General features: G+C 45.2%; 1 protein-coding gene across 2 annotated transcripts in view; it reads left to right on the top strand.

Moving 5' to 3' along the window:
• ABL1 (ABL proto-oncogene 1, non-receptor tyrosine kinase) overlaps positions 1 to 23,021 on the top strand; it is a 78,660-nt gene that overhangs the window by 45,102 nt on the left and 10,537 nt on the right. Inside the window, exons 1-6 of one of the 2 annotated variants that reach the window (XM_064676880.1) lie at positions 1,324 to 1,737; positions 10,328 to 10,501; positions 11,259 to 11,554; positions 16,945 to 17,217; positions 21,036 to 21,120; positions 21,485 to 21,662. In XM_064676880.1, the coding sequence (XP_064532950.1) occupies positions 1,653 to 1,737; positions 10,328 to 10,501; positions 11,259 to 11,554; positions 16,945 to 17,217; positions 21,036 to 21,120; positions 21,485 to 21,662 (1,091 nt within the window). In that variant the 5' untranslated portion in view covers positions 1,324 to 1,652. Of the gene's footprint in view, positions 1 to 1,323; positions 1,738 to 10,327; positions 10,502 to 11,258; positions 11,555 to 16,944; positions 17,218 to 21,035; positions 21,121 to 21,484; positions 21,663 to 23,021 lie in introns of those variants that run through there. The other variant, XM_064676879.1, reaches the window with a different exon arrangement.

The raw sequence follows: 23,021 nt of genomic DNA, 5'->3' as shown, positions 1-23,021 counted from the left end.
TTCAGCATGGGTTGAGAGATCAGGGATTTTTTTCCAAGCTGTCTTTCATGTGTACACCCCATGGATCAGAAGGCTGAGGCAAAGTAATGCTGTAAAATAATGTTTAAAGAGTCTGAGCAATGTTTGCTGTTTCGGAGGCATGGTCCTCAGATGCTGGAAGCATGCAGAGTTTCCCCTCAAGTATTCAGTGTTTGAAAACGTTGGAGGGCAAAAGAGCACTAGCTAGTCAGTAACCTTGCCAAAATAAACTGTCAGATGTGAAGGCAAGCTTTCAGGGACAGAAATGAGGATTTGCTGCTTTGTTGGCTCTGTGTGTGACACACCAAGCACTCACTCCACACGTTGCAGTGCGGTTTGTGCTGGGATCAGCTTCCCAGGCCGTTTTCCCCAACCTCTCTGGCACCCCTGATGAGCTCTACACCCTTGAGCACCTCTTGCTCCGAGCAGCAAAAGCTCCTCGAGGTTTGGGAGATGAAAGGGGATTTTTGAGTGGAAAAAACTGCAGTTTGCTATCTCCGTTAGAGAGAGATGTATATAGATAAATATATGTAACAAAAGCGATGGTTGTTTCAAAAAGGACACGCACAACGATGGTAGAAAATAATCTATAGAAAATGCAAAATCAGAGAGCACTAATTAACGCATAGCCTTGAGAAACCTGCAGGGGAAGGGCACAGTTTGCAAGGAAAAAGAACAGTAGGTAGTGGGAGAGCGAAAACTTTTGGCAGTATCTTGCTTGTGTCAGTGCATCAGCTGAAACCTGAGTCCTGTTGCCTGTAATTAGCACAGGGATGCTAAGATAGGATCCCTGGGAAGGAGCTCCAGCTCCCCCGCTGCTTTTTGTGCCGGGTTACAAATGGGCATCGCTCTCGAGTTGCTTCTCCTCGTTCCCAGTGTTCCAACAGCCCCTTGATCCGCTGTGCAATGACACGCTTTGAAGACTTTGCCGCTCGCCCACACTTCGCTTGGCGCAACCGCCGCGCACAAAGCGCCAGCGCAGCAGCCTCGTTCCTCCATCCCTCCTTTCCCCCCGCCTTCCCAAACCGAGCAGGGGCTCTCCCAGGAGTGGGAAACCTGTTGGTTTTCCCCCTGGCCTCCGTGTTGCTGGGAGAGGCGCAGGCAGGAGGAGGTTAAGGAGCGAGGGCGTTGCTGGATGCCTGATGTCATGGAGGCCGGCGGTGGCTGAGGGGCCCTTTGTTGGCAGCGGAGCCCCAGCTCCCAGCGCTCGCCCGGCACGACTGACTCTGCCCAACTTGGTTGGCTTCGCTTTTATTTTTTTTTTTCTTCTTTCTTCTTTTCCCTTTTTTTTTTTCTTTTTTTTTTTTTTTTTCCCTCCCCCTCCTCCTCCCTCTCCCGCCAAAAGAGTTGGGAAGGAGGGAAGATGGCTGGAGTTAACTCCCCGGGAGAGGAGATGCGGGGCCCCTGGATTTTCCGCCTCTCGGGCTCACCCTTGTAATGCTTTTCAGAGCCCTGGATTTCGTCGACTTTTCTTGGATATTTTGTTTTAGACTTCTCCTGGACTTTTTCTGACTCTTACCGGATCTTTTCAGACTTCTTTTTAGACTTTTAACGGATAATTCCACAGTGAGAGAAGAAGCTGAAGGAGGGGGGGAGGGAAGGGAAACCAGACAGCCGAAGCCAAACTCTAACAAATGAAAATGTTGGAGATTTGCTTGAAATTGGTGGGTTGCAAATCGAAGAAGGGGCTTTCCTCCTCCTCCAGCTGCTACCTGGAAGGTGAGTACCCAAAGGGGCTGGAGTTGGGTCGTGCTCCCAGGGGGCACAATCCGATCCCGCCACTATCCTGGACACGAGTTATATCCCTGTCTTGGAAGTTGGGGCCAGGCTTGGGGGCACGTTTGGTCCTGGCCAGGTTCAGGCTGGGTTTTTGGGTGTTGGGGTGAAGGAACCGAGGGGTGTTCGTGGCGTCCAGACCCAGGTGCCTTTCATTAAGTGCAGTTATACAGAGGGAGCGCGGCTCTACCATTTATGGTTGTAAAATGTCAAGTGATCTTATTGCCGAGCCCATAAACAAATCCGTATCTTCAGGCCTCAGCTTTATTTATTTTTTTTCCGAGGGAAGATATCCCTTATTTTGGACGTTAAAAAAACCCAACTCCAGACTCGAGAAGAAAATTTAGATGAGTCCATCCGTAAAATATTTTCAGCGTGAGTTAACGCATAATGTCTTAGTTAATTTTGGTTATCCCCTTCTAAGTTTGCTCTCCACAGGCATTCACTGAGCTGAATTTTCTCGCATGCTTGCTTTTAAGAAGTGATTTTTGAGTCACACCCATGGTTGCTTGTAGACAATGAGATGTTAAACATATGGACTCAACTACTTGGGATGGAAAGCCTGGGCGACTGAGGCACCGTGCTGGGTGGGGGGAGTTTGGGGTGAGGTCTTGCTTGACGTGACCTCATGGCTTCACACCCCACCTGTGGAGCAGCGTTACAGTCCCCCCATCCAGCCCCAGCCCCCGTGTCCGACCCACTGGGGCCATCCAGGCTCCTTCAACTTCTTTTGTGTTGCTGGATGTTGCCTCAGTAAAAATAATCCACATGCCAGGAGGACCGTGCTAACTCATCAAATCAGAGGCACGAAAGGCAGCAGCTGATTTCCAGGGGCCTATCGCGAGTCGCTGTTGCTCAACTCTCAAATATTCGGTGCAGAAACGGCCCTCGGAAATTCATAGGTTAGGAATCTCAAAATCTACAAATGGCTGCTCGTGGCAAACTCACTTGAAGTAGTTTTGGATCAAGAGTCTGTATTTGTCGGGTGCATTTAGTGGCTCTGAAGAATTTTCTGTTCTCTAAAGTCAAAGAACGGTTTCCAGAGGACTTTTTTTGTTTATTCAAAGCTTCAGAAACCAAACAGAGGGTAGATGTATATGACTAATTTTGATCTTTTTCTGTGACTGAGTTCTTCTGTGATCTTTTAAGTCTATAAAACCTCTGTCTGTGTCCCCTGCCTCTGGTATTGCTCAGTCTGTGTGTTGAGAATGAGCTCCAAGCTGTGCTGGGCCTCCTCTCTGTGCCGTTGGATCTTTCAACACAGCCCTGGGAGAACAGGCAGAGCATCTGGGGCCTCTCTTCCCTGCAGAAATGAATGCTAAAGGATGATGTTACAAGGGTGTTACCCTGACTGTTTTTGCAAGTTTTCTCTTTTGTGTTCCTTACAACCACTGCCCCCCTTCCCACTTTGCAATGCAGTTGCATAATAGGATTAGAACATAGTTTAACTTGGCCACATCGGCAGCGCGGGTTAAGAACGTGATCATTAACACGATTAATATTGTAATATTTTCACCTTCTGCTTCCCTGAGACTGTCGTTGCATATTTATTTTTTTTTTTATAATGGGGTGGGAAACGAGCATTGAACTTCTAAACGGTCTTCTCTCAAAGTAGCTCAGTCTCACTTCTCAGCTCAGCATGGGGCAAAGCTGAGTGGCATGTTAAAGGTGAACAGATGTGGCAACTGCGACCACGATGTGACAGTCAGTCAGGACAGGCAGCCCAGGACCCTCATAATCAGCTGGGGACCTCTTGGAAAGCAGGGTAGCAGGGTAAGAAGTGAGAATCTATACTCATCTGGTGGGGAAAAAAAACATAATTAAAAAAAAAATAGGATTTTCTGTTGTTCCTTTCTAAAGCTGAAGGTCCCCACGTGGTATTCCTGGGCAGCTTTCTTATTAAAATTATTATGAGGTTGAAAGTGCTGTTGAGGACTCTTTAAAAAGAGTGGTGGTGGCTCGTCCCAAACCCCTGAACTCCAAGGGCACGAGTGAAAACCATTTGCTTGCGTTGCCCTTAAGAAGATAACGAGTTTTTACATACGGGTTTGTTAATTTTGATAGAAACCACTTAAGCTTGGCAGATCATGAGAAGGGGACAGTTTTATGTCAAGGGTCAGAAACTAGGGATCATTGCTCCTGGATCCCTGTGAGCAGCATGTGATGGCCAGTCCATTCCCACGGGTGTTCCACAGCCTCTGTGAAGCTTCTGAAAGGATTAAGGAGATGATGGTGATATCATTGATGGTGATATCAAAGGGAAAGCTGAAAGTTTCTTTACTACTAGTTTAGGAAACCTTAAACATTAGGTGCTTGGAAGACCAGTTGCAGCCAGGAGGATGCATGACATTTTATTTAATTCAGTTTCTTATTTTGTATTTTGTGTGTTTATAAAAACATAGCAGTGCTTGGTCGATGAATAGCAAAAATCAAAAGAAAATCAAGTCTGTTAGTTGTATTTTAAACACATTTTTTGAGAATGCTCTTCTGAGTCTGGATTTGGTGTAAGGCTGATTTAGTGTCAGCCACATGTGTAGCTGTACATGTCCTTTTGACCAAGTAATCAGAAACGTGGTTTTCTTTTCATGGTGGTCCCTTCTGAAAGGCCTTTATGCTCTGTTAGTTTGCAGGAATGAGGATTGTTTGTGGATCCTCTTTGTGGTGGTGTGGAGGGCTGGCAGGTGCTGTGGCCCATGGCTGTGTGTGGTACTATGCATGGGCAGGCTGCTCTGCTCCCTGAAGAAGCTGAAATCTTTTCTTAACTTCATCAAAAATAAGTTTCAACTGGTTCTAGTGATGACTGAGTTTTCATATTGATGTTTGAGCAGGGCATTTCTTTGCCCTCATTTCTATTCCCACTAGTAAATATTATTTTAAAATGTGACAGATCTGAATTTCTGTCATCTGCTTTCTCCTTTCTACCTTTGCCAAAGTGAATAATTCCTCACCCACTTCACACCAAGAAAGGGTAAAGAGTAGAAGGGAAGAGGCACAGCGAGTAGTGCTGCCAATCTGATCAGGAAAACAGAACGTGTCCATGTCCCAAATAGGGGCTGAAATACTCTTGCTGCCTTTTTGGGCTTGGCTCTACCACTGAAAGGCAGAAGCCTTGTTTAAAACTTGTCAGTGTTCACTGTGAAGTTTAAAAACCATTTTGGGGACACTAGTAAAGTCCTTTTGTTTTCTAACTGAAATGATTCCTGTCCTGCCAGCTGTCAGACTGCCTCTCTCTCTCTCTGTTTGGTTTTTTTTTTTTTAAGAGTGTCTTGTAACAGCAGAATAGACAACCCTGGGGAGGAGCAGCAGCCTGTAGCCATTGCCCTGTTCCTGGAGAGAGAGGGTTTTTAATGCGTTTGGGCACATATTGAGCCAGACCCAAATCAGCAACGCAGCGACTCATCCTGCCCCGATGTCACCAGGATCAGCAGGGAGGGCTTTGGTCACCCTGTTAGGAAGAGCAAATGCAATAAGCTGGAGTTGCTGCCTCCCCTTGTAGAGTTCTTGCTGTTAAACACGTTTCTGGCTCTGTAATGGCGTGTTAATTATGTGCTTGTTCCAGTGGTTCTTGCCTGTCCCATCCTCATTTAAAAATCTGGCTGATGGTGCTTTTCTACCATTTCCCATGGGATGTGGTGAGGAAAGGATTATCATTTCCTGGGGAAAGCTGTAACTGTTTTCAGACTTAAAACTGATCATCTACAGACATGTTAGTCCTTCCCTGAGCAGTCTGTGGGGCTGCTTAGTAAAACAGGGGAATATAATAGTAAATCTTGGTGATTCTTGCTTGGTGCATTCCCTTCCCACGGCTCAGAAATGGACACACGTCACTGCTTTTGCTCCCTTAATAAGGAAACCAAACCAAAAATTGCAAAGGTGAAGTTGTCAGAAATACTGAAGTGTCACTGAAGTTCAGTTGGATCTTGTTACTCTTTCCCCTTCCTCTCCCAGAGGTTATTGTCTAAGGTCAGGAAGCAGCTTAGTAGCAGATTTGGGAATAAAATCCAAATTTCTGCCATGCCCCCTATTCCACTCCATCCATCTACAACTGTGATTAGCTGGCTGGGGAAAGATGATGTTTGCCATGTCACTAAGGGGTTATAAATGGAATAAATTCAGTGAATGAGCTCAGGGGGAACCTACGGGCCTGTGTAAGAGTGAACTTCCAGAAAAACCCAACAAAACAACCCACAACCAAACAAAAACCAGCAACAGATGTGTTTGATGATGGCAGAATCAGAAGGAGGGGGAGACAGCACACCACCAAGGGAGCTCAGTGTTAGACAAGATCCAGCCCTGCAGTTGGTGGTGAGGGCCCGTTTGAGCACAGGCACTGCAGCAGGAGCCATGAGTGTCCTCGTGACCCTGATCTCACTCAAGGGATGAATCTGAAATAAAACATGAATCCTTCCTTCTTTTTTGGGAAGATCTGGTTTACTTTTTTTTTTTTTTTTTTTTTAATTTTTAAATCCATATTCCATCAGGCATAGGGAATCCATGAGGGCCACTAAGGAAATACTGAACAGAGAGGCAGCTGCTCCATCTTATGTGCTCGGAGTCGGGACCATTTGGATGTATTAAATATCCATAACTATTCTGCCATTTATCATAGTTTCTCCCAGCAGAAAAGAAGAGTGCAGGGAATGTAGAGGAAGGAGAAGGTTTAGGTGGCATGTGCTGTACCTCCAAAGAGATTACTAGATGTATTCTGCTCTCCCTCGCTCTACAAACCTTGTGGAAAAATTGCCAGCACAGTTTGTAAGCCCACAGGATGTTTGCTTTGCAGGGAGACAGGAGGTCTCCTCCTTCCCTCGGGACTGCCTTGCAGTCAGCTATGGAGAAGCCGAGTGTAATTCTGTGCTCCTGCCTTTTTTCCCAACCCTTCGCTTACATTGGGAAGGAAATTTGCTTGCGTTGATCTAGACCAGAATTATTCATGTCTGAGAACTTCTTACACAGCCCCTAACGATGATTCATGGCTTTGTATAAACAGTAATGAGCAGGAGATAGTTACCCTTACGAAACCTTTTAGTGTGCAAGCATAAATATCTCCTGGTAAAAACTTAATTTAGGAGGGAAATGATGACATTCTTATGGCTAGTGCCTCAAAATGTAAGCTGCTGTTGTCTTACTTCAAAGTCTGCACCACTTTAATTAAGAGTCATCATTTAGCTGGTGTTAGTGGAGTACTGAATTACAGCGCTGCCTCGGAACTCCTACCAGGAATCCAGGTGTTATCCAGAGCACTGTATGATCAGAGTAATAAATGACAGTCTTGCTGGGATGCAGCACAAGACAAAGTGGATGCACGGAAGGAACGACAGCGCAGCGATAACAGATTGAATTACTCTTGCTTCCTGCCCCGTCGCCGTGCCAGGATGGCCTCCCGTAGGTGTAGCAGCCAGGCTGATTTATTAGGAGGAATCTGGCCCACTGAAGAGCTCAGAAAGTGCTGTAAAATTGTAGTTAAAACCAGCAGTAGGAGGCGAGGAAGCTGTTGAGAAAGACCCTCAATACGTATGAACAGCAATGTCTAATTCCTGCTCTGAAGGACTGGAATGTCTGGGCAAATTTACCGGAGGATCGCTCGCAGGGATAAACGCTGCTGACAGCCGGGCTGTACGTGGCTCCCAGATGGACGTGTCCTGTCTGCTTCTCTCGCTTCATAGGTTTGTGTCCTCAGTCTGCTGACAGCCTCCTCTTGGGGCCCAGCCCTTTAAAAGTGTGTTTTGTCACGGTCTATCAAGCTTCTGCTACACTCGGGTCACCACAACTCTGCTCTTTCCTTTATGCTCTTCTCTCTGTTGACTCAGGGCCTCATCCTCCCTTTCTGGCTGCCCATCCTCTCATTCGTCGCCTTCCCCACCCCAGTTCTTAACCTGGGGTTCTGCCCTCTGGAAACACCAGCCCCACCCAATCCAAGAGTTGGGTCTGGCGTCTCCCCATCCTTCTGTCCTGCACAGCAGGGTTCATGCTCAGCATGTACCCACACTGGGGTGCTGGTGGCTGCTGCACAGCGAGGTCACATTGGGGGATACAGAGCATATGGGCATCCTGGGCCACTGGGGTGGTTTTCCAGTTTCGCACATTCTCATATGTGTATTTAACAGCCCTTGCTCTTGTTGGTCCTTGGGTTTGCAGACATTATCACTGAGTCAGTGTGTGTAGGAATGTCATCGAGCAAAACCTGCCTTCCCTGACGCTCTCACTGCAGCCTGTGGGTGTTGTTGGCTCTTGGCACAGTGTTGTCTCACAGATGAATCGAAGCACATACCTTGGCATCCGTGTGCAGTGAGTCAGTCCCAGCATCCCTGGGCACAAGGGAGGGATTCTTGTGGAGCGCTTGGCTTTCCTCCCACACCCTCATCCATGGCTGTGCATGATCCGTCCTTCACTGGGCTGCGATCATGCTGGAGTTGGAGGGGAGCCTGCTTTGGATTTCCTGCCTTCCTGTCAAATCTATGCCCCATGTGGGAGGCATTTTCCTTCCTAACAGAGGTTATGGTCCATCCCACGGAGCAGCATGTGCTGGTTTGTACTGTTTGGGGGAGAGCATCACGGTGTGGCTCCTCGCTGAGGTTGTGTATGTGCTGCTTACAGCTCTGCTGTTTGTCTGTTCCAGGTGTTTACTGATGGTGTAACTCCTTGGAGTATCTCCAGTCACTGCAGTGCCCTGTGTTTGATAAGGGAGCTTAATGGGCTTGACAGGATCAAAGCATTTTCATGGTGAAATGATTATAGCTTATTCTGAAAGTGGATTTCCTCCTTCTTTATTCATTGTCCCTCTTCAAACAAACTCAGGCTATTAAAATATATTCTCCTGGAGGACACACAGGAAGGGGAGGCAATGTGCTTTGAAAAAAAACCCACCCAACACATTTCTTACTTTGGAAGAGTGTAGAAAGTGGAATTATTTTGCTTTCAAAAATATATCTCCTTGCAGATACGGTTTAGCTGGGAAAACAGACCCAGCAGTATCTATATTTGCTGTTTTGTTCACATATAGGATACTGTGTTTTCCAAAGAATACAGTAGTACTCGTGTACATAAATAACCACCCAAGAGAGCCTTTTCCAGTGGTGACCTGACCAACACATGGAGGACGCCAGATTGTCTGTGGGTGAATAGTGGCACTTATACCACCAAAGCTTGGAAAATATTGTGTATTGTTAGTGTTTGCGGGGTTGGGAGCGTGGTTTTTTCAGCATTTCTCCATTGGGGAATGTAGTTTGGACCTGTCCCAATCCACACTTGACTTCCATATGTTTTCTGGTGTCAGTTGTATCAGTTCTTGAATCTACAAATATAAAGAGTGAGCTGTGCTCCCAGGTGACCTGATAATGTAGGAACCATTTGGCCAGGTATTTCTCCCTCCAAAGCCCTGCTGTGTTTGCCTGTGCAGAGGAGGGATTCAGCAGGTGGGGGCTGTTGCTGTGTAATGAAGAGCAGTTTTGTGGCGCAAGGGGCTGATGTGACAGTGCCGTGTTTCCTGTCCCCAGAGCTGCACTGACGTAGTGCTTTGTGTGCAGTGCTGTGACCTCGCTCAAAAAACTCATCCAGATGGAAAATGACCCTTTGAAAAACAAGAGTTTCACAACTTATTGTCCTGGTCTTCTTGTGCTAACACAGTCACACGTGGGGCTGCCAGAATATCTGGGGATGGCACATTAAAGTGAGGGGGCACAACTACCTGGGGCATCACTGCCCCAGACTCTTCACTCATTGTCCAGAGCGGGGGAGTTTGCAGGAGCAACTGCAGTAAAATTCCTTTGCTGGACTTGGACTTGCCTGATCATCACAGAATATTACATGCCCAGTGTGCTGCAGTGTACAAAAAACTTTGGGGGTTGGTTTTTACTCACCTGTGTAGCTCAATTTCTAGGAATCTCTTTCTCTGGAGGTATCTCAGGGTTCCTAAAAATGTAGACAGCTCATTGTGCCCAGTGTGCTCGCTGCTGTGCTCTGGTTTCAAGAGGGGGCAACAAAAAAGGCACTGCCTTGTCCTCAGATAAGAAGAAAGTGGTTAAAAATACTGTGAAGAACAGAAATACCTAACTCCTTAAATACCATGTCTTATAAATCTCACCCTGCCTGGCTCTCTGTGCTGCACATTCTGGCCATTTCATTTATAGGATAATTAAGGGATTTACCTTTTAAAGGTCTTGGGTTTGTTTTCACATCTAACCATTCCAGCAGCTAGGTGTGAGCCAAAGGATTTACAGGCAGCAAACAGCCTACGTGAGCTGCATTTACTGGAGGGAGGGAGGGAGAGGGACTTTCCTTCTCCTGTGGATTGTGGGAGGCAGGAGCTGGGGGCTCTGGGAAGGCTGGAGGACAGCTCTGGAACAGGAGTGTCCTGCCTATGTGGCAGGAGATCTGCGTTAAAGAGCTGTCCACATCTATCCTCTGATGCATGAGGAGCACACGTGTCAAGAAACAATGCAAATTAGAAAGTCAGAGTGCGTGGGTTGACCAGATGGCTTTTATCAGCCAAAATGAACCTGGTTTTTCCTTTCTCTCTCTCCTTCTCCTCCAGAAGCCCTTCAGAGACCGGTAGTGTCAGACTTTGAGCCCCAAGGTCTGAGCGAAGCAGCTCGCTGGAACTCCAAGGAAAACCTTCTGTCCTGCCCTAGTGAAAATGATCCCCATCTCTTTGTTGCACTGTATGATTTTGTGGCGAGTGGGGACAACACTCTCAGCATAACTAAAGGTAAGGTTACTGGACAGAATGGCACTGGGAATGTGTGAGAAGGCATAGGAAGAAAAGTCACAGTGAAATAACTGAGTTATACACTAAACCCTGTGGAATTGTTTTTTACTGTGAGGATTCTTCTTAAACAAATACAAATATTTCACAGAATCATAACCTTTTTAAAGGTTAAAACTGTTTTGTTGGGTTTTTTTGTTATTGCATTGAACAAGAAACTGTTTCTCAAAACTAAGGTCTCCATTAGGAGCAAGAATTTGAACTGAGAAATTAAACTAAGCTGATTTTGGAGCTGGCCTCTACTTTCATAGTTCTCCAAAACACAGTCCCTGTATAACAAATGACTGTGTATATAGGTATAAGGACCAGAAGGATTGAGTAAGAAAACATTACATGTACTCCAACTTACATCTACTTACCTTGCTAATTGAAATTACTTTTTTATTGTTTATCCACTCCAGTTCTCTCCTGGCTCCATCAAACCAGCTCAGTTCAAATAAAATTTGCTGGATTCAGTTTTTAAGCTCAAGCAGTACTGGAGCTAGTGCAGAACTGCACGAGAGCCTGAAAATCTCCTGAAGCATGTGACTTTATTTGGCTTGGAGGGGTCCACTCAAGCTTGAAGAGAAACACATGCTCCCTGCTGAGTCAGATACCTCTTCTTCTAGGAGATTACTAGTGATCTGTTAGCCAGAAAGAACCTATCTTTGTCCTCAGCTGCCAGGTTTGCCATGTGTGAATACATTTTCTGTTTTCCAAGGTGAAAAGCTCCGTGTCCTGGGCTACAATCACAACGGGGAGTGGTGCGAGGCCCAGACAAAGAACGGGCAGGGCTGGGTCCCCAGCAACTACATCACCCCCGTGAACAGTTTGGAGAAGCATTCCTGGTATCATGGCCCGGTGTCACGGAATGCTGCCGAGTACCTCCTGAGCAGTGGGATCAACGGGAGCTTCCTGGTGCGGGAGAGCGAGAGCAGCCCGGGCCAGAGATCCATTTCCCTGCGGTACGAGGGAAGGGTGTACCACTACCGGATAAACACCGCCTCCGACGGCAAGGTAGGCTCCAGGACATCCAAACCCTGAGGGAAAACCGGGCTGGGATACTTTAGTCCACTGACTGCACAAGGTCAAACAGCAGCAATTGAACTGAGCAGCTCTGAACCCTGAGCACAGTGTTTGTCATCTGTAGTTACAGTAAACTCTGAGATTCTGACGTGGCCGGGGCAAAACACTGTTACTCCTTTAGCAAACTGTGATGTAATACAGCTCAGCAGTGAAACACTTTAAGGTAGAAGATACCAGAGTTACATCAGAGCTGAATGTAATGGAGATCATTAATAAGAGATTCTGAGGATGAATTCTTGTCCCTTATGTTCAAAAGAGAATCTCTTTGACTGCCAAATAGAAAAGTCAGCACCTGTTGCTGTAATTATTACAGTAATCCTGTAAATATTAGAGACAGAATGCTTTTGAGCTATTCTGCAGTATTTTTAACTACTGTTTTGATTTCTCTACAGTATTTCAGCGTGATCATTGGAGACGGGTAGGCACTTTCACTTTTATATGGGCTGTGTCCCTAGTTCCTTCATTTTTTCCCTAGATTGTTGTGTGCTGTAGCAGTGTTGCAATGCCGTGCTTTGTGGATGCTGCAGAGAAATGTTAGCGTAAAAGTGTAGTTTTCCACAGATTTTTGTTTGAATTTCATGGAAACATTTCTACTGGCATTGGATTTCGGAAAACGTTGTTTTTTAACAAATGTGTTCTAAGCAGTGTCTCTTTAGATCCTGTGCAGAAGTTGAAGTGTGGGTCTGGAGCATGGCTGCTGAGGCTCTTCTTGCCAGCATCTAATAGATGACAGATTCTGTGCCATTAAATCACTTCAAAAGAAAAAACTAAAAATAATCAAGCACAGTAGTGGCCCACTGTGCCCAATTTTCTCTTGTCCTGTGAGAGCTCCACTCTTCTTACAGCAATGCTGCCAGCAAAATCTTTAGTGTGAAAACATAGGGAACCAGTACATCACATTCCTTATTTCTCAGAAACCTTTAATAAGATAAACAGATTTTATTCAGTGATGAAATACTTCTTGCCTGCTTTAGCAAACAGGTTGTGATTGAGACAATTCTGACCATGTTATTTAAGGCAACGTGTTTCCAAGTTACGGTGCTTTGATTCTTCCTTTTCCCTCCCATGTAGACACACTCTGTGGTCAGCATCAGCACTGTGGCGTGCAGCATACTTGAAGGGCTACATGGCAATCTGGAATATTATTCCTCCTCCTGTCTCTGTAGCTGATAGTCCCTCTATTCCCATAGATGCTGGCAGATGAGCAGTGTTCACATGTGAATGTTTTGAACCGAATCCTCCTTCGGTTGGTGTAAATAAACACGTGTCCGTGAGGAGATAGCACATGTTCTCCATTTGAGCTGTTAAAAGGGTTTGGCATGTGAGGGCTTTCATCCCAGCAGAGCTGTTTTTATCCCAGAAACACAGTTCTGCAGAGCTACAATAATCCATTCAGGTCTGTATTAGCCAGGTTAACTGTTCATTTTCCACGAAGTTGTTTGAATTGGTGTTTTTGAGAAAAGGTGCAGGTTGGAACAATGCACTGCAGCTCATGGTGGCTGGAAATGCTAAACTGAGCAGCAGCAGTGGCTGAGAGAGCTGTGGCTTTTGTGCTTCACCTCTGCATGCAGGGGCAAGTGAAGAGGTACCACAGTCCTCCTGATGTTGTGCCAAGTGCCAGCATCCCTGCAGAAGGGGCAGTTTGCCATGTCCATGCATCATGGCCTGCAGTTTGCAGCCTGGCGTGTTAAACCCCATCATTTTCAATTTGTGTTAATGAGCCGGGCAGTGAATTGTGACAGCTTAGTGCCAGATGTGCTGCCCACTCTGCTGCTGGGCTGGGGGACACTGAACTCTTCCAACACACTGTCCCTGGCTGTCAAAGCTGAGGAGCTGGGGGGAGAAGCAGCCAATATCCCTGTTTGTCCCTCTGTGGAATGGAGGCTGCTGGAGCAGGTTCCTGCTCTGAGCTGCTCGTGTCACACTCAGTTACCAGCTTTGCAGCAGAGCGTGGCTGTGCCGAAGGAAAGCTCTTACCTTCACTGCCCTGAGCACCTGGGGCCTCCCCAGCCTGCTGTATCATTAGCCAGCCTGTCCAGGGAATTTAATGTCTGCAAGTTCTCCAGTAAGGATGAATGGCTTTGGTGGGATCATATCCTTTGCCTGAGAGAACATGCTTTAGGAAAAAGAGGTGTTAGAGGAATGTGTGTTCTGCATTGCACAGCCTTACCCAGGCTTTGTCCTGGAGGAAAGTTGAAGGGACTAGGAAGAGATCAGAGGTTTGTTTGTCTTAACTTTAGTACTGGTGATACCGAATGCATTGGGCTTCAAAAACTTTAAAAAAAACTTCTCCAGGATTTTTTACTTTATTTCCCATTTTAATGGGTCATATTCTTCCGGACCACCTTCTAATGTTTTGTTTTGTTGGTTGGGGTTTTTTTTAAGGAAGGTATTAAAAGTGAACTTGCTTGATTTGGCTGGCACAGTGCAGCCAGTCATCTGGTAAACCACTTCCGTGGTACAGAGGACTTGGTTTTCCTGACTTGATAGTACTTGAGGCAAAGCCTCCTATTGAGTAACCAACTGAATAAACAGCCTTGCCCAGCTAGTTCTTCAAATCCTGCTGTCTTCAGCATTAAGGAATCAGGATTCATGTCCTGCTTGAGTCTCTTGGACCCTCCGATGGCTGAACTCTGATGCAGACTCACTCCTTTATCAGGGACCTTCATGGATTTTTTTTGGTATGGATGTCCTCCATCCTGATGCAGGTTTTCTCTGAAACCTTTGGCCATTTTTTTAGCCTCTTCTCCTTCTATAACAAGATCATATAATCTGTCACACTAAATACAGATATCTCCAATTCTTATGAGATATAAGCTGTCATAAAACCATGGGCAGCTTCCTTCTCCGTGCTTCTCTAATACTTCCAAGTAATCCTGGAGTTCAGCTTTCTCTACATCCATATTTTTAGATTTTAATCCTCGGTGTAACATGTGAACTGCTCATACCACTGCAAGTACTTGAAGTCGTTCCCAAACAGGCATGGCTTGTTTTAAATTGTGGTTGTACCAGCTAATGCTTGGTCGCTCGCACCAAGCAGCTGTGAAAGCCTCTTATGTTGTCGTTTTTCTGTTTTCAGAACATCTGTTATTAGGTGATTTCACCTCATTGACCATGCAAAGTGTTGTGGGGGTTTGGAGGGTGTTTTTTTTTTTTTTGTTTGGGGCTTTTTTTTTTTTTTTTAGCTGTGATGTTGGAATGAGATTTGGTCACTTTACCAAAACAATATCCAACTCATTTTGGTAGAGGGTTGTGAACATGCTCTCCAGGAGGATGCCTTTGTTTTCTAGAGTTAAAGTTTCCCCCAGAGTTTTTTTTATCAGCATCTGTAGCAAAAGAAAAACAAGAGTGAAGGGAAAGTAGATTTCTCCAGGCCAGGGTGTAAAACCCTCCACTCTGAGTGCCCTTGCACATCGAAAAGCCTTTAACAAGGGCTGTGATTTCCCAGCACTGGCAAGGTAGGTTTCTACAGCATAGCTGCCCTTTTTGGATGACAAATGCTATTTAGTGTTCACTTCCCAGAACCCTTACAGGGGCCCTTGTTGTGTTACAAAGGCCATAGCTGGAAAGCCAATGGCCTCCCTGTACCTTGCAGTCTAACTTGTGCCTGATCTGCGAGGTCGTTCACTGCTGTGTTTGTTTTCCCCTTTCCCGGTTACAGTGTGCCTGAGCTGAGCATTTTACCTTTCTGCAGCTCTTCCAAATAAGTCCATGACACACATAGATTATCAGCTTTTGCCAGTTCTGACCATAATAGTCACTGGACATACGTAAGTTTGTGGCTCATCCTCATAAACCTGAGTAGGGATGTGGGCAAGCAGGATGCTGAGGGGGAGAGGCACTTTCATCCATCACTCCTCCTTCCTTGGATGATAGAACTGCTCTTTTCCCTCACCTTTTCTTGCATGTAGTGCCTGTGCTCCCATATGCTTCAGAATATTTCTTCTCATTCTCCTTATGAGTTTGTATAGTAAACAGATGCCTGCAAAGGAGGTGTATCCATACAGGAATTGCCAGTCTCCAGTACAAAGACTTTACTCAAGTTTGAGGGGGATTTTGTCCCTCCCTGCACACCTTTTTTTTTCCCTCTTGCAAATGCATCTCCCTTTTCTGTTAGACATATTTGCTTGTTGCTGGAAGTTCACTAGTGCATCTTCTTTTTCCATCCAGCAATTCTGTCCAGGTGGAAGAGACAGAATTTGACCCTAAGCCTGGGATTTTTGGATGCCTGGCAACTCCGTCAACTTCCCAGCCTCCTGAAATCCCTGACAGATGGCCACTGCACATGCAGAACCTGTTGAGTGCATATCCAGCAAGTCAGAGGCGTTTGGGAAGTTTGATCATAGCTATTGGCATGTGATATGAGCAGTAGGAATAGTGTGTGGACTGGACAGAAATTTGGGTGGCCAGCATGGTGCTGCTCTGTCCCTTGCCAGACTTTGGTCCTTTGTGAGAAATGGAGCTCTTCCATCTTCTGTGTCCAGCATAGGCTGGACTATGAATGCAAAGTGCACTCTGATACAAAGATTTCTCCCTCTCCTTCAGGTGTAACCAGCATCACTTTTCAAATAATTAAATCCCTAGCTTTTGTCACCTTGCCTGGCAGAAGGCTGGGCTTGAGGATGAAAATTGGAGATAGTTTCCCTCTGGTGGGAGGGAGTCACTTGTCTGTTATCTTTACTAGGATTTTAGGCTTAAAATGGATCTTCTGTATAAATGTTAAGAAGGTAACAAATATGGGTTATCATGCCTCGCAGCAGGTTTTCATTCAGTGGTAATGATTTTACTTCTGTGCTATCGATCAGTGCCCATCAAAAGGACGGAGCAGACCAGCTCCCTGATTTCATGCTAATGCTCTGCAGAAGCTTAGGAAAAAGCAGGGAAACCTCCATTTTGCCAAGGACACTTCAAGGAGGAAATGTCATAACCCAAATAGAAATAGTGAAATTGAGACACTGAGGCTGACAACCCCCCCACTCTCCAGGAAATGTCCCACAATCTTTACTGACCAGCCTTTTGAAAAGAGACACCTCAAGCAGCAGCATGTCAGTCTGGTGCTATTTGCAGTCGTTCCTCCTGTTTTGTTTTGGCGAAGTGCATGTATTTTCTCCTGAATCGATGCCTTTCCCATGTAAGCAGTGACTGTTCTGGGCTCTGGAGCTGGTTACAAGACCTTGTGGAGCTCATAGTTCTTGCAGCTTGAGTAGAAGCAGCGCAACACTCCGCTTTCACAATTTTGCGATGCAGTTTCTACGTATGAGCGTATTTCTACCGCAGTGTGCGTTACCTGAACGAGTTTTCTGTGTCCCTTTGCTTCCCAGCTGTATGTGTCTTCAGAGAGCCGCTTCAACACCTTGGCAGAGTTGGTCCACCACCACTCCACCGTGGCAGATGGGCTCATCACCACCCTGCACTACCCGGCGCCCAAGCGCAACAAGCCCACGATCTACGGCGTGTCCCCCAACTACGACAAGTGGGAGATCGAGAGAACAGACATCACCATGAAGCACAAGCTCGGTGGAGGGCAGTATGGAGAGGTGTATGAAGGAGTCTGGAAGAAGTACAACCTCACAGTGGCCGTGAAGACTCTCAAGGTAGGACTCAGTCTTGGAAGGTTCCCAGCAGGAAGCGCGAGTTCAGGGTGTCTGCCCTGCCCTTAGCCCTGGTTAGAAATTTGGGTTGATGTCGGGCCTTCCTTTGTGTGCTGTAGGCTTGGAATAGTTAATTTCTGAAAGAGCTTGATCCTACTACGTTTTATGCGATGCGTGAAACACTCATATATAAACAAAGGAGGATGTTAACAGCACAGTTTTTACTTCAGAATGGATGAAACCTTAGAAAAGTAAATAGTGCCATGGTGTCTCGCATTCAGGGTGTGGTAAAGGTGAGCTGTTCACGGATGAACACACCAGCACAATCTGGTGTGTTAAGGAAAATTGTGGATTATGAGTCAGTCAACACAAAATTCAAAGGCTGTGCTTCAGGGAGGCTTTACATGTTTTGATTTTCTGTCTTATGTGGCGTCTCTCCCAGAAGACAAGCTCCCTGTGTACCTGGAAGTCTTAAGCAATTGTTCACAGCTGCTTCTGATCGAAACATACAAGAGGAGGAAAAAGGGTATCCAAGCTAAGATGTATTAAAATTCATAAGTGGCTTTAATGAAGAACTGGATAATCAGTTCTGCTGCTGGCTCTGCTCCCTGATTCCTGTGTCTTGGTTTCCTTGTCTCTTGAAATGCAAATAGTGCTCTGTGAGTTCATAAGGTCATTGCTTAATTCATCTATGTTTATAAAACTGTCTTGAGATCTTCTGGCACCATCTGCACACATTGCATTTGATTGCTTAATAGGAGTTTATGCGAACTTGACACCATGTTCTTTCTCCTCGAATGGGGACGTGGTTTGGTCTTGCAGAAACAAACAGAACAGGGGTTTTTGTTTGTTTCTTTTTGGTTTTTTTGCAGTGGAAATTTTGAAGTGGAGAGAACTGTGTAGATGCTTTAGTGCCAGGGGAAGAACCTTTCCTTGATTTGGGGAAAATATTTCATCCTTACTCTCTGAGCAGTGGCTGCCTTAGTACTTCTGGGTTGCTATGGCTGCAGAAAGTATTTTCATTTTGGCCTTTTTTGTACTCTGGAGGCTCCTGCTGTTGCTCCCAGCGGGGGAGTCCAAGTGCTGCTTGCACAGGGAGCGAGTGACATCTAGTGTTGTCCCTGCTCGGGATCACTCGGGAGTGTTGCAGAGCAGGTGAGCTGGGATGTGACCAGGTTCAAGAAAACACCTCTTTTATATTGAGGAGAGCTCAGTGCTTTCCTGGAACACTGCTTGATGTAACATCTTCCTGCTGTGAGCTGCAGTGTGAGGATTCCCGACGCCTTCAGACTTCTCATCCTGCTTTCATTCTCTTCTCTCTAAAACCTCTCAACAAAGACAAATTGTATGTTATCCCATCAAATCTGTTTGTGCAGAGGAGAAACCTTAATACAGACCATGGCTGTTTCAAATATATCAAATAAATATTTAATGAAACACTGCTAAAAGTGGTTCATAATGTAGCATGGAGCAGCATGTTCCACTGGGGAGTGTAAGAACAACCAAGAAGAGAGAGTTGAGAAACACTCCAACCCGCAATTATGCACGCTAAAACCATCCTTAAAAGCGAATTTATAATCCACCTTTTAAAATCCATTAGTGTACTGCCTGACAGGTGGGATTATAGCTTTCTTCAAAGTTTCTGGAAACATTTTTAAATCACATTTATATCCCAGTTCTACTGGGGAAAACAAGCCTTTCGCAGCTTCTGTGCAACCCTTCAGATGACTCATTTTATTTTCCTCTGAGAGAATATTTTTCAAAACTTTATATGACTCTTCTTGTTTCCTTCCCCATCTACTCCAGATCTCTCTGTAAGAAAAAGGGGAGGGCAGACTAAAAGAGAGAGGGGGAGAAAAGGTCCTTCCAGCATCTTTTTGAATAATGATGCTTATGAACACCCATTTGTTGTTCAGTTTTCTATCAAGTGTCTAAACATAGCTCATGGCTGGCACAGAACTCTAGAAGGAGGCAATTCAAGCAGCACACACTGTTCCTCAGACAGTGTTGTGGTGCTGAGATATTTCCCATTAAAATGCATCACTGGCAGCTCCACGAGTTGCACAGGACACATCAGTATTTAAAAGGGACACACTCTGAATTTGTGTTTTTACCCCCAGTGTTGGAAAGGGGGCACAAGGCAGGCAGTGGCTGCAGGAATGGGGCACAGAGCTCTGTGACCTGCACAGTGTTGGACCAAGTTCATCCTGCTGTAACCGTGGCCACAGCGTGTTCTCCTGAGGGCCATTTAATGGCTGAACTGCTATGAGCTGGTCAGCTCAGCACATTTCTCACTGCACACCTTGAGTCTGCAGCCACTAGGTCTGCTTCTGCTTTTTCTTTTCTTTTTTTTTTTTTTTTTTTCTCTCCTTTTTTTTTTTTTGTATTTTTTCCCCAGCAGAGAAACCTGTGTTTTAAATTAGACAACACACAACCCCAGTGTCCCTTAATGCCATGGCATGGCCCTGTGCTCTGCTAGGAAAATACTGTACAGCCAGAACTGTTTTATTTCTTCCAGTGGGAGCTGGAAGCCGGTTAAGGCTGGTCCTTTGCACGAGATCAGGTTTTCAGAGAGATCATTGTTACAGTGGTTCTCTGTATGTGTCCTTCCTATTAATTTGGTCACTCAGAGGTAGGAGATTTCAAACAGTGGAGCAGCTATGCAGAGGAGAAACCTTCCAGGGTTTGTGTAGCATGAATAAGATCAAGGCGTATTTAGGGTAATTTTGCAACCTGGATTATTAACCCAGTTTCCTTTGCCAAAGAGAACAGTTTAAGGTCCTGCTCACAAGGACCTTTGGACTATTAGTTTTGACAGTGTGTTCAGAAAAATTGCAGCTGCCAATCAAGCTAATTGGCAATGAATAGTAAATGATTGAATGGAACTGTTGGAAAAATGTTCTCCATGCTAACTGCAAAGCAGGGAGCTGGCTGGATCTCACCGTGGCAGCCCACTGTTATCATTCTCACCAGCAGCAGTAAATCCTTTCCAATCCTTCCTTAAAACACTTTGTCCATGTAGCCTGTCAACATTAATCCATCAACGAAAAAAAATATGGATATAGAAAGAAACATTGCTTTAGGAATAGATCTGTATTTTTTGCACCACTTTGAAACGACCTTCGGGCCATTTGGGGCATATTTGCTTCAGAAAAATATGTCTTTTGAGCAAGACTGTCTCTTCCTTGGGTTTGTGCTGTGCCAAGTAACTTTATGGCGTCCAACAAATCGGTAGTGACACGTCTGCCCACAGTGGTTACGTCATGGGTCAGGCTCTAAATGCCAGAAATGATTCTGTGAAACCCTGGACTTTCAATCACAGAGTAGCTGCCATCGGTTGTGTCTCCCTGTCTGGGATGGGGAGGGGGTTCTTGTTCCTGCCCATTGAATCTGCAGACCTGAATTTCAGCAGCTTCTCAAGCGTTTGATTGTCTTGTGTCCTTCCTTTTATGTTCGTTCTTGTTCCTTTGCTGTACTTTTTATTTCATGTTATCTTTTTTTCCTGTTAGGAACAAGCACATTTTTTTTTTCCTTTTCAGCTCCTGAGTGTTCCTGTGAGAGACCCCTCACAAAAAGGATATGGATTTTCTTTCCCCAGAAAGCTCAGTTAGAATAAGAATGACAAAAATATGTATTTTTAAAATCATACAAAAAAGCCAATGTTCCTAACTCCCTGGCTTTGTGATGTGACTACAGGGAAAAATTACCTTGCAAGAACTATGGCTTATGTTGTCAGTTTGCAGTTCTTTTTGTGTCCTCATACAAAAATCTGTTCCCCCTTTGTGCACACTGTTTGCCAAAGCTTTGCCATTGTTCTGCAGGAGGATACCATGGAAGTGGAAGAGTTCTTGAAAGAAGCTGCAGTAATGAAGGAGATCAAGCATCCGAACTTGGTGCAATTATTAGGTAAGTGATAAATACCAAGCAGAGGGATTTGAACTAAACCCTTGTGCAGTGATATGGATGTTAAGGAGCAGATAAGCTGCTTACCATACCAAGGCTTTAAATACAGACACTTATTGTCTGGCAAAATTCACAATTTGTACCACTAATACATGGTTTTTAATGATCTCGTCTCCCTAATGTTTAATTTGCCAGAGCCTGAAGCAGAAAATTAAACCCCTCTATTAACCACTTCCAAGCAGAACACATTCTTTCCATAAGCCCCATAGTTCTACCCTTCTAGAGGTGCAAATTTCCCTCGAGGACAAAACCTGAAGGTTCACTGAGGTTCTCAAACACTCATTGGCACCTTTATGTTGGTCCCCAGGGGTGTGCACGCGAGAACCTCCTTTCTACATCATCACGGAGTTCATGACATATGGGAACCTGCTGGATTATCTGCGGGAGTGTAACAGGCAGGAGGTGAACGCTGTGGTGCTGCTGTACATGGCAACTCAGATCTCCTCAGCCATGGAGTACCTGGAGAAGAAAAACTTCATTCACAGGTAGGAAGGACCATGAGCACCCCTGAATCTCGAGCACAGAACACCCCTTGATGTATTTTCCTGCCTTTCAGGCTGTCATGGCATTGGCTTAGATGCAGTTGGTGTTCTATATTTAACACACTAGTGCATTGTGTTCTGACACAGTCTGTTAACCTGTCTGTAGGATGGGTTTTCTCTCAGGGTTTTTCTCTTACCTTTGAAGAAGCTGCAGGTGAAAGACACGTCAGTTCTTTTATATTTTGGGCAAGGACCTTAACTGTAAAGGCTTCCCAAAGTAACAGTCTTTTAATGGACGAGATGAGCTACTTCCTTGATTGTAACAGCCATTAAAACTGCAGTTGGTGTTGCTGGATGTGAGCAAGTGCTCACAGCAGAGCCACCCTCTAAGAACCACGTCAGCCCATGTTCTTTCTTATTTGGTTCACCTTGTTTCCCATCCTCTGTAGGGATTGTTCCCGCTATTGTCCGGATTGCGTATTCACTTTAATAAGCATCTCTGCAGTCTTAAAAGTCTCAGAGACTCTGACCTTTAAGTGTGCTGCAATTATGGCTGGAGCTTTACGTTCCTCATCTGCAGAAGTGGGCTCCTGGCAATATAATGACACATCCTGCGCCAGGGCTGGAGAGTCACTGAGCTTTATACAAGATGCTCTCGGTGTTGTAGCGTGACCTTTCCTGCCCAATTAACTGGAATATGGAATTAGCACGTGTTTTTTCATAGAGACAAATATGAAGATCGTGTGTAAAGTTCTAGGTGCTCCTCCAAGTCATGCATTGCCTTTGCTGCCTGAAAGGCCTGTTTAAATGCTGCCATCGGTCAATAAATTGAACAGTGATGCTGCCAATTAAAATTTCCAGCCTTTGATTTGCTCTGTTGAAAGTGTTTTGTCCCGTCAGCCTGCAGGAAGTAAACTTTAAAAACTGCTTTGTGTGAATCTCGTTTGTCTGCTCTGCCATTCACTTCATTTCCTCTTCTTTCTGATGATCCATTTATCTAAAATAAATAGTAGCATTTTTCCTTATCAGCCACCCCCATAACCACCTACCCAATTATTTGAAGAGTGTTGTCACAATTCACATCCATGGATTCAAATGCTGGGCTCTGACCTCATTTAATGAATCAGGAAGGAGGAGGAATTTGATTATGAAGAGGAGCTTTTATTTAGATACACATTGTAGTAATCAGCATTGATAAGAAGGTATATTCGAAAACACTGTGAAAATTTAATGGGCATCTAGTAAGATGTAATTTTTTCTTTTCTCTTTTTTTTAAATATTTAATTTATTCTGATTGAGCAGAACAAGCAAAAGAAACAGTGGCAGTGTCTGCCTCTTATCTAAAGATCTCACTGGAGCTTC

The sequence above is a fragment of the Pseudopipra pipra genome, chromosome 20, assembly GCF_036250125.1.
Source record: "Pseudopipra pipra isolate bDixPip1 chromosome 20, bDixPip1.hap1, whole genome shotgun sequence".
Lineage (NCBI taxonomy): Eukaryota > Metazoa > Chordata > Aves > Passeriformes > Pipridae > Pseudopipra > Pseudopipra pipra.
This window is presented reverse-complemented; position numbering and strand designations above follow the sequence as displayed.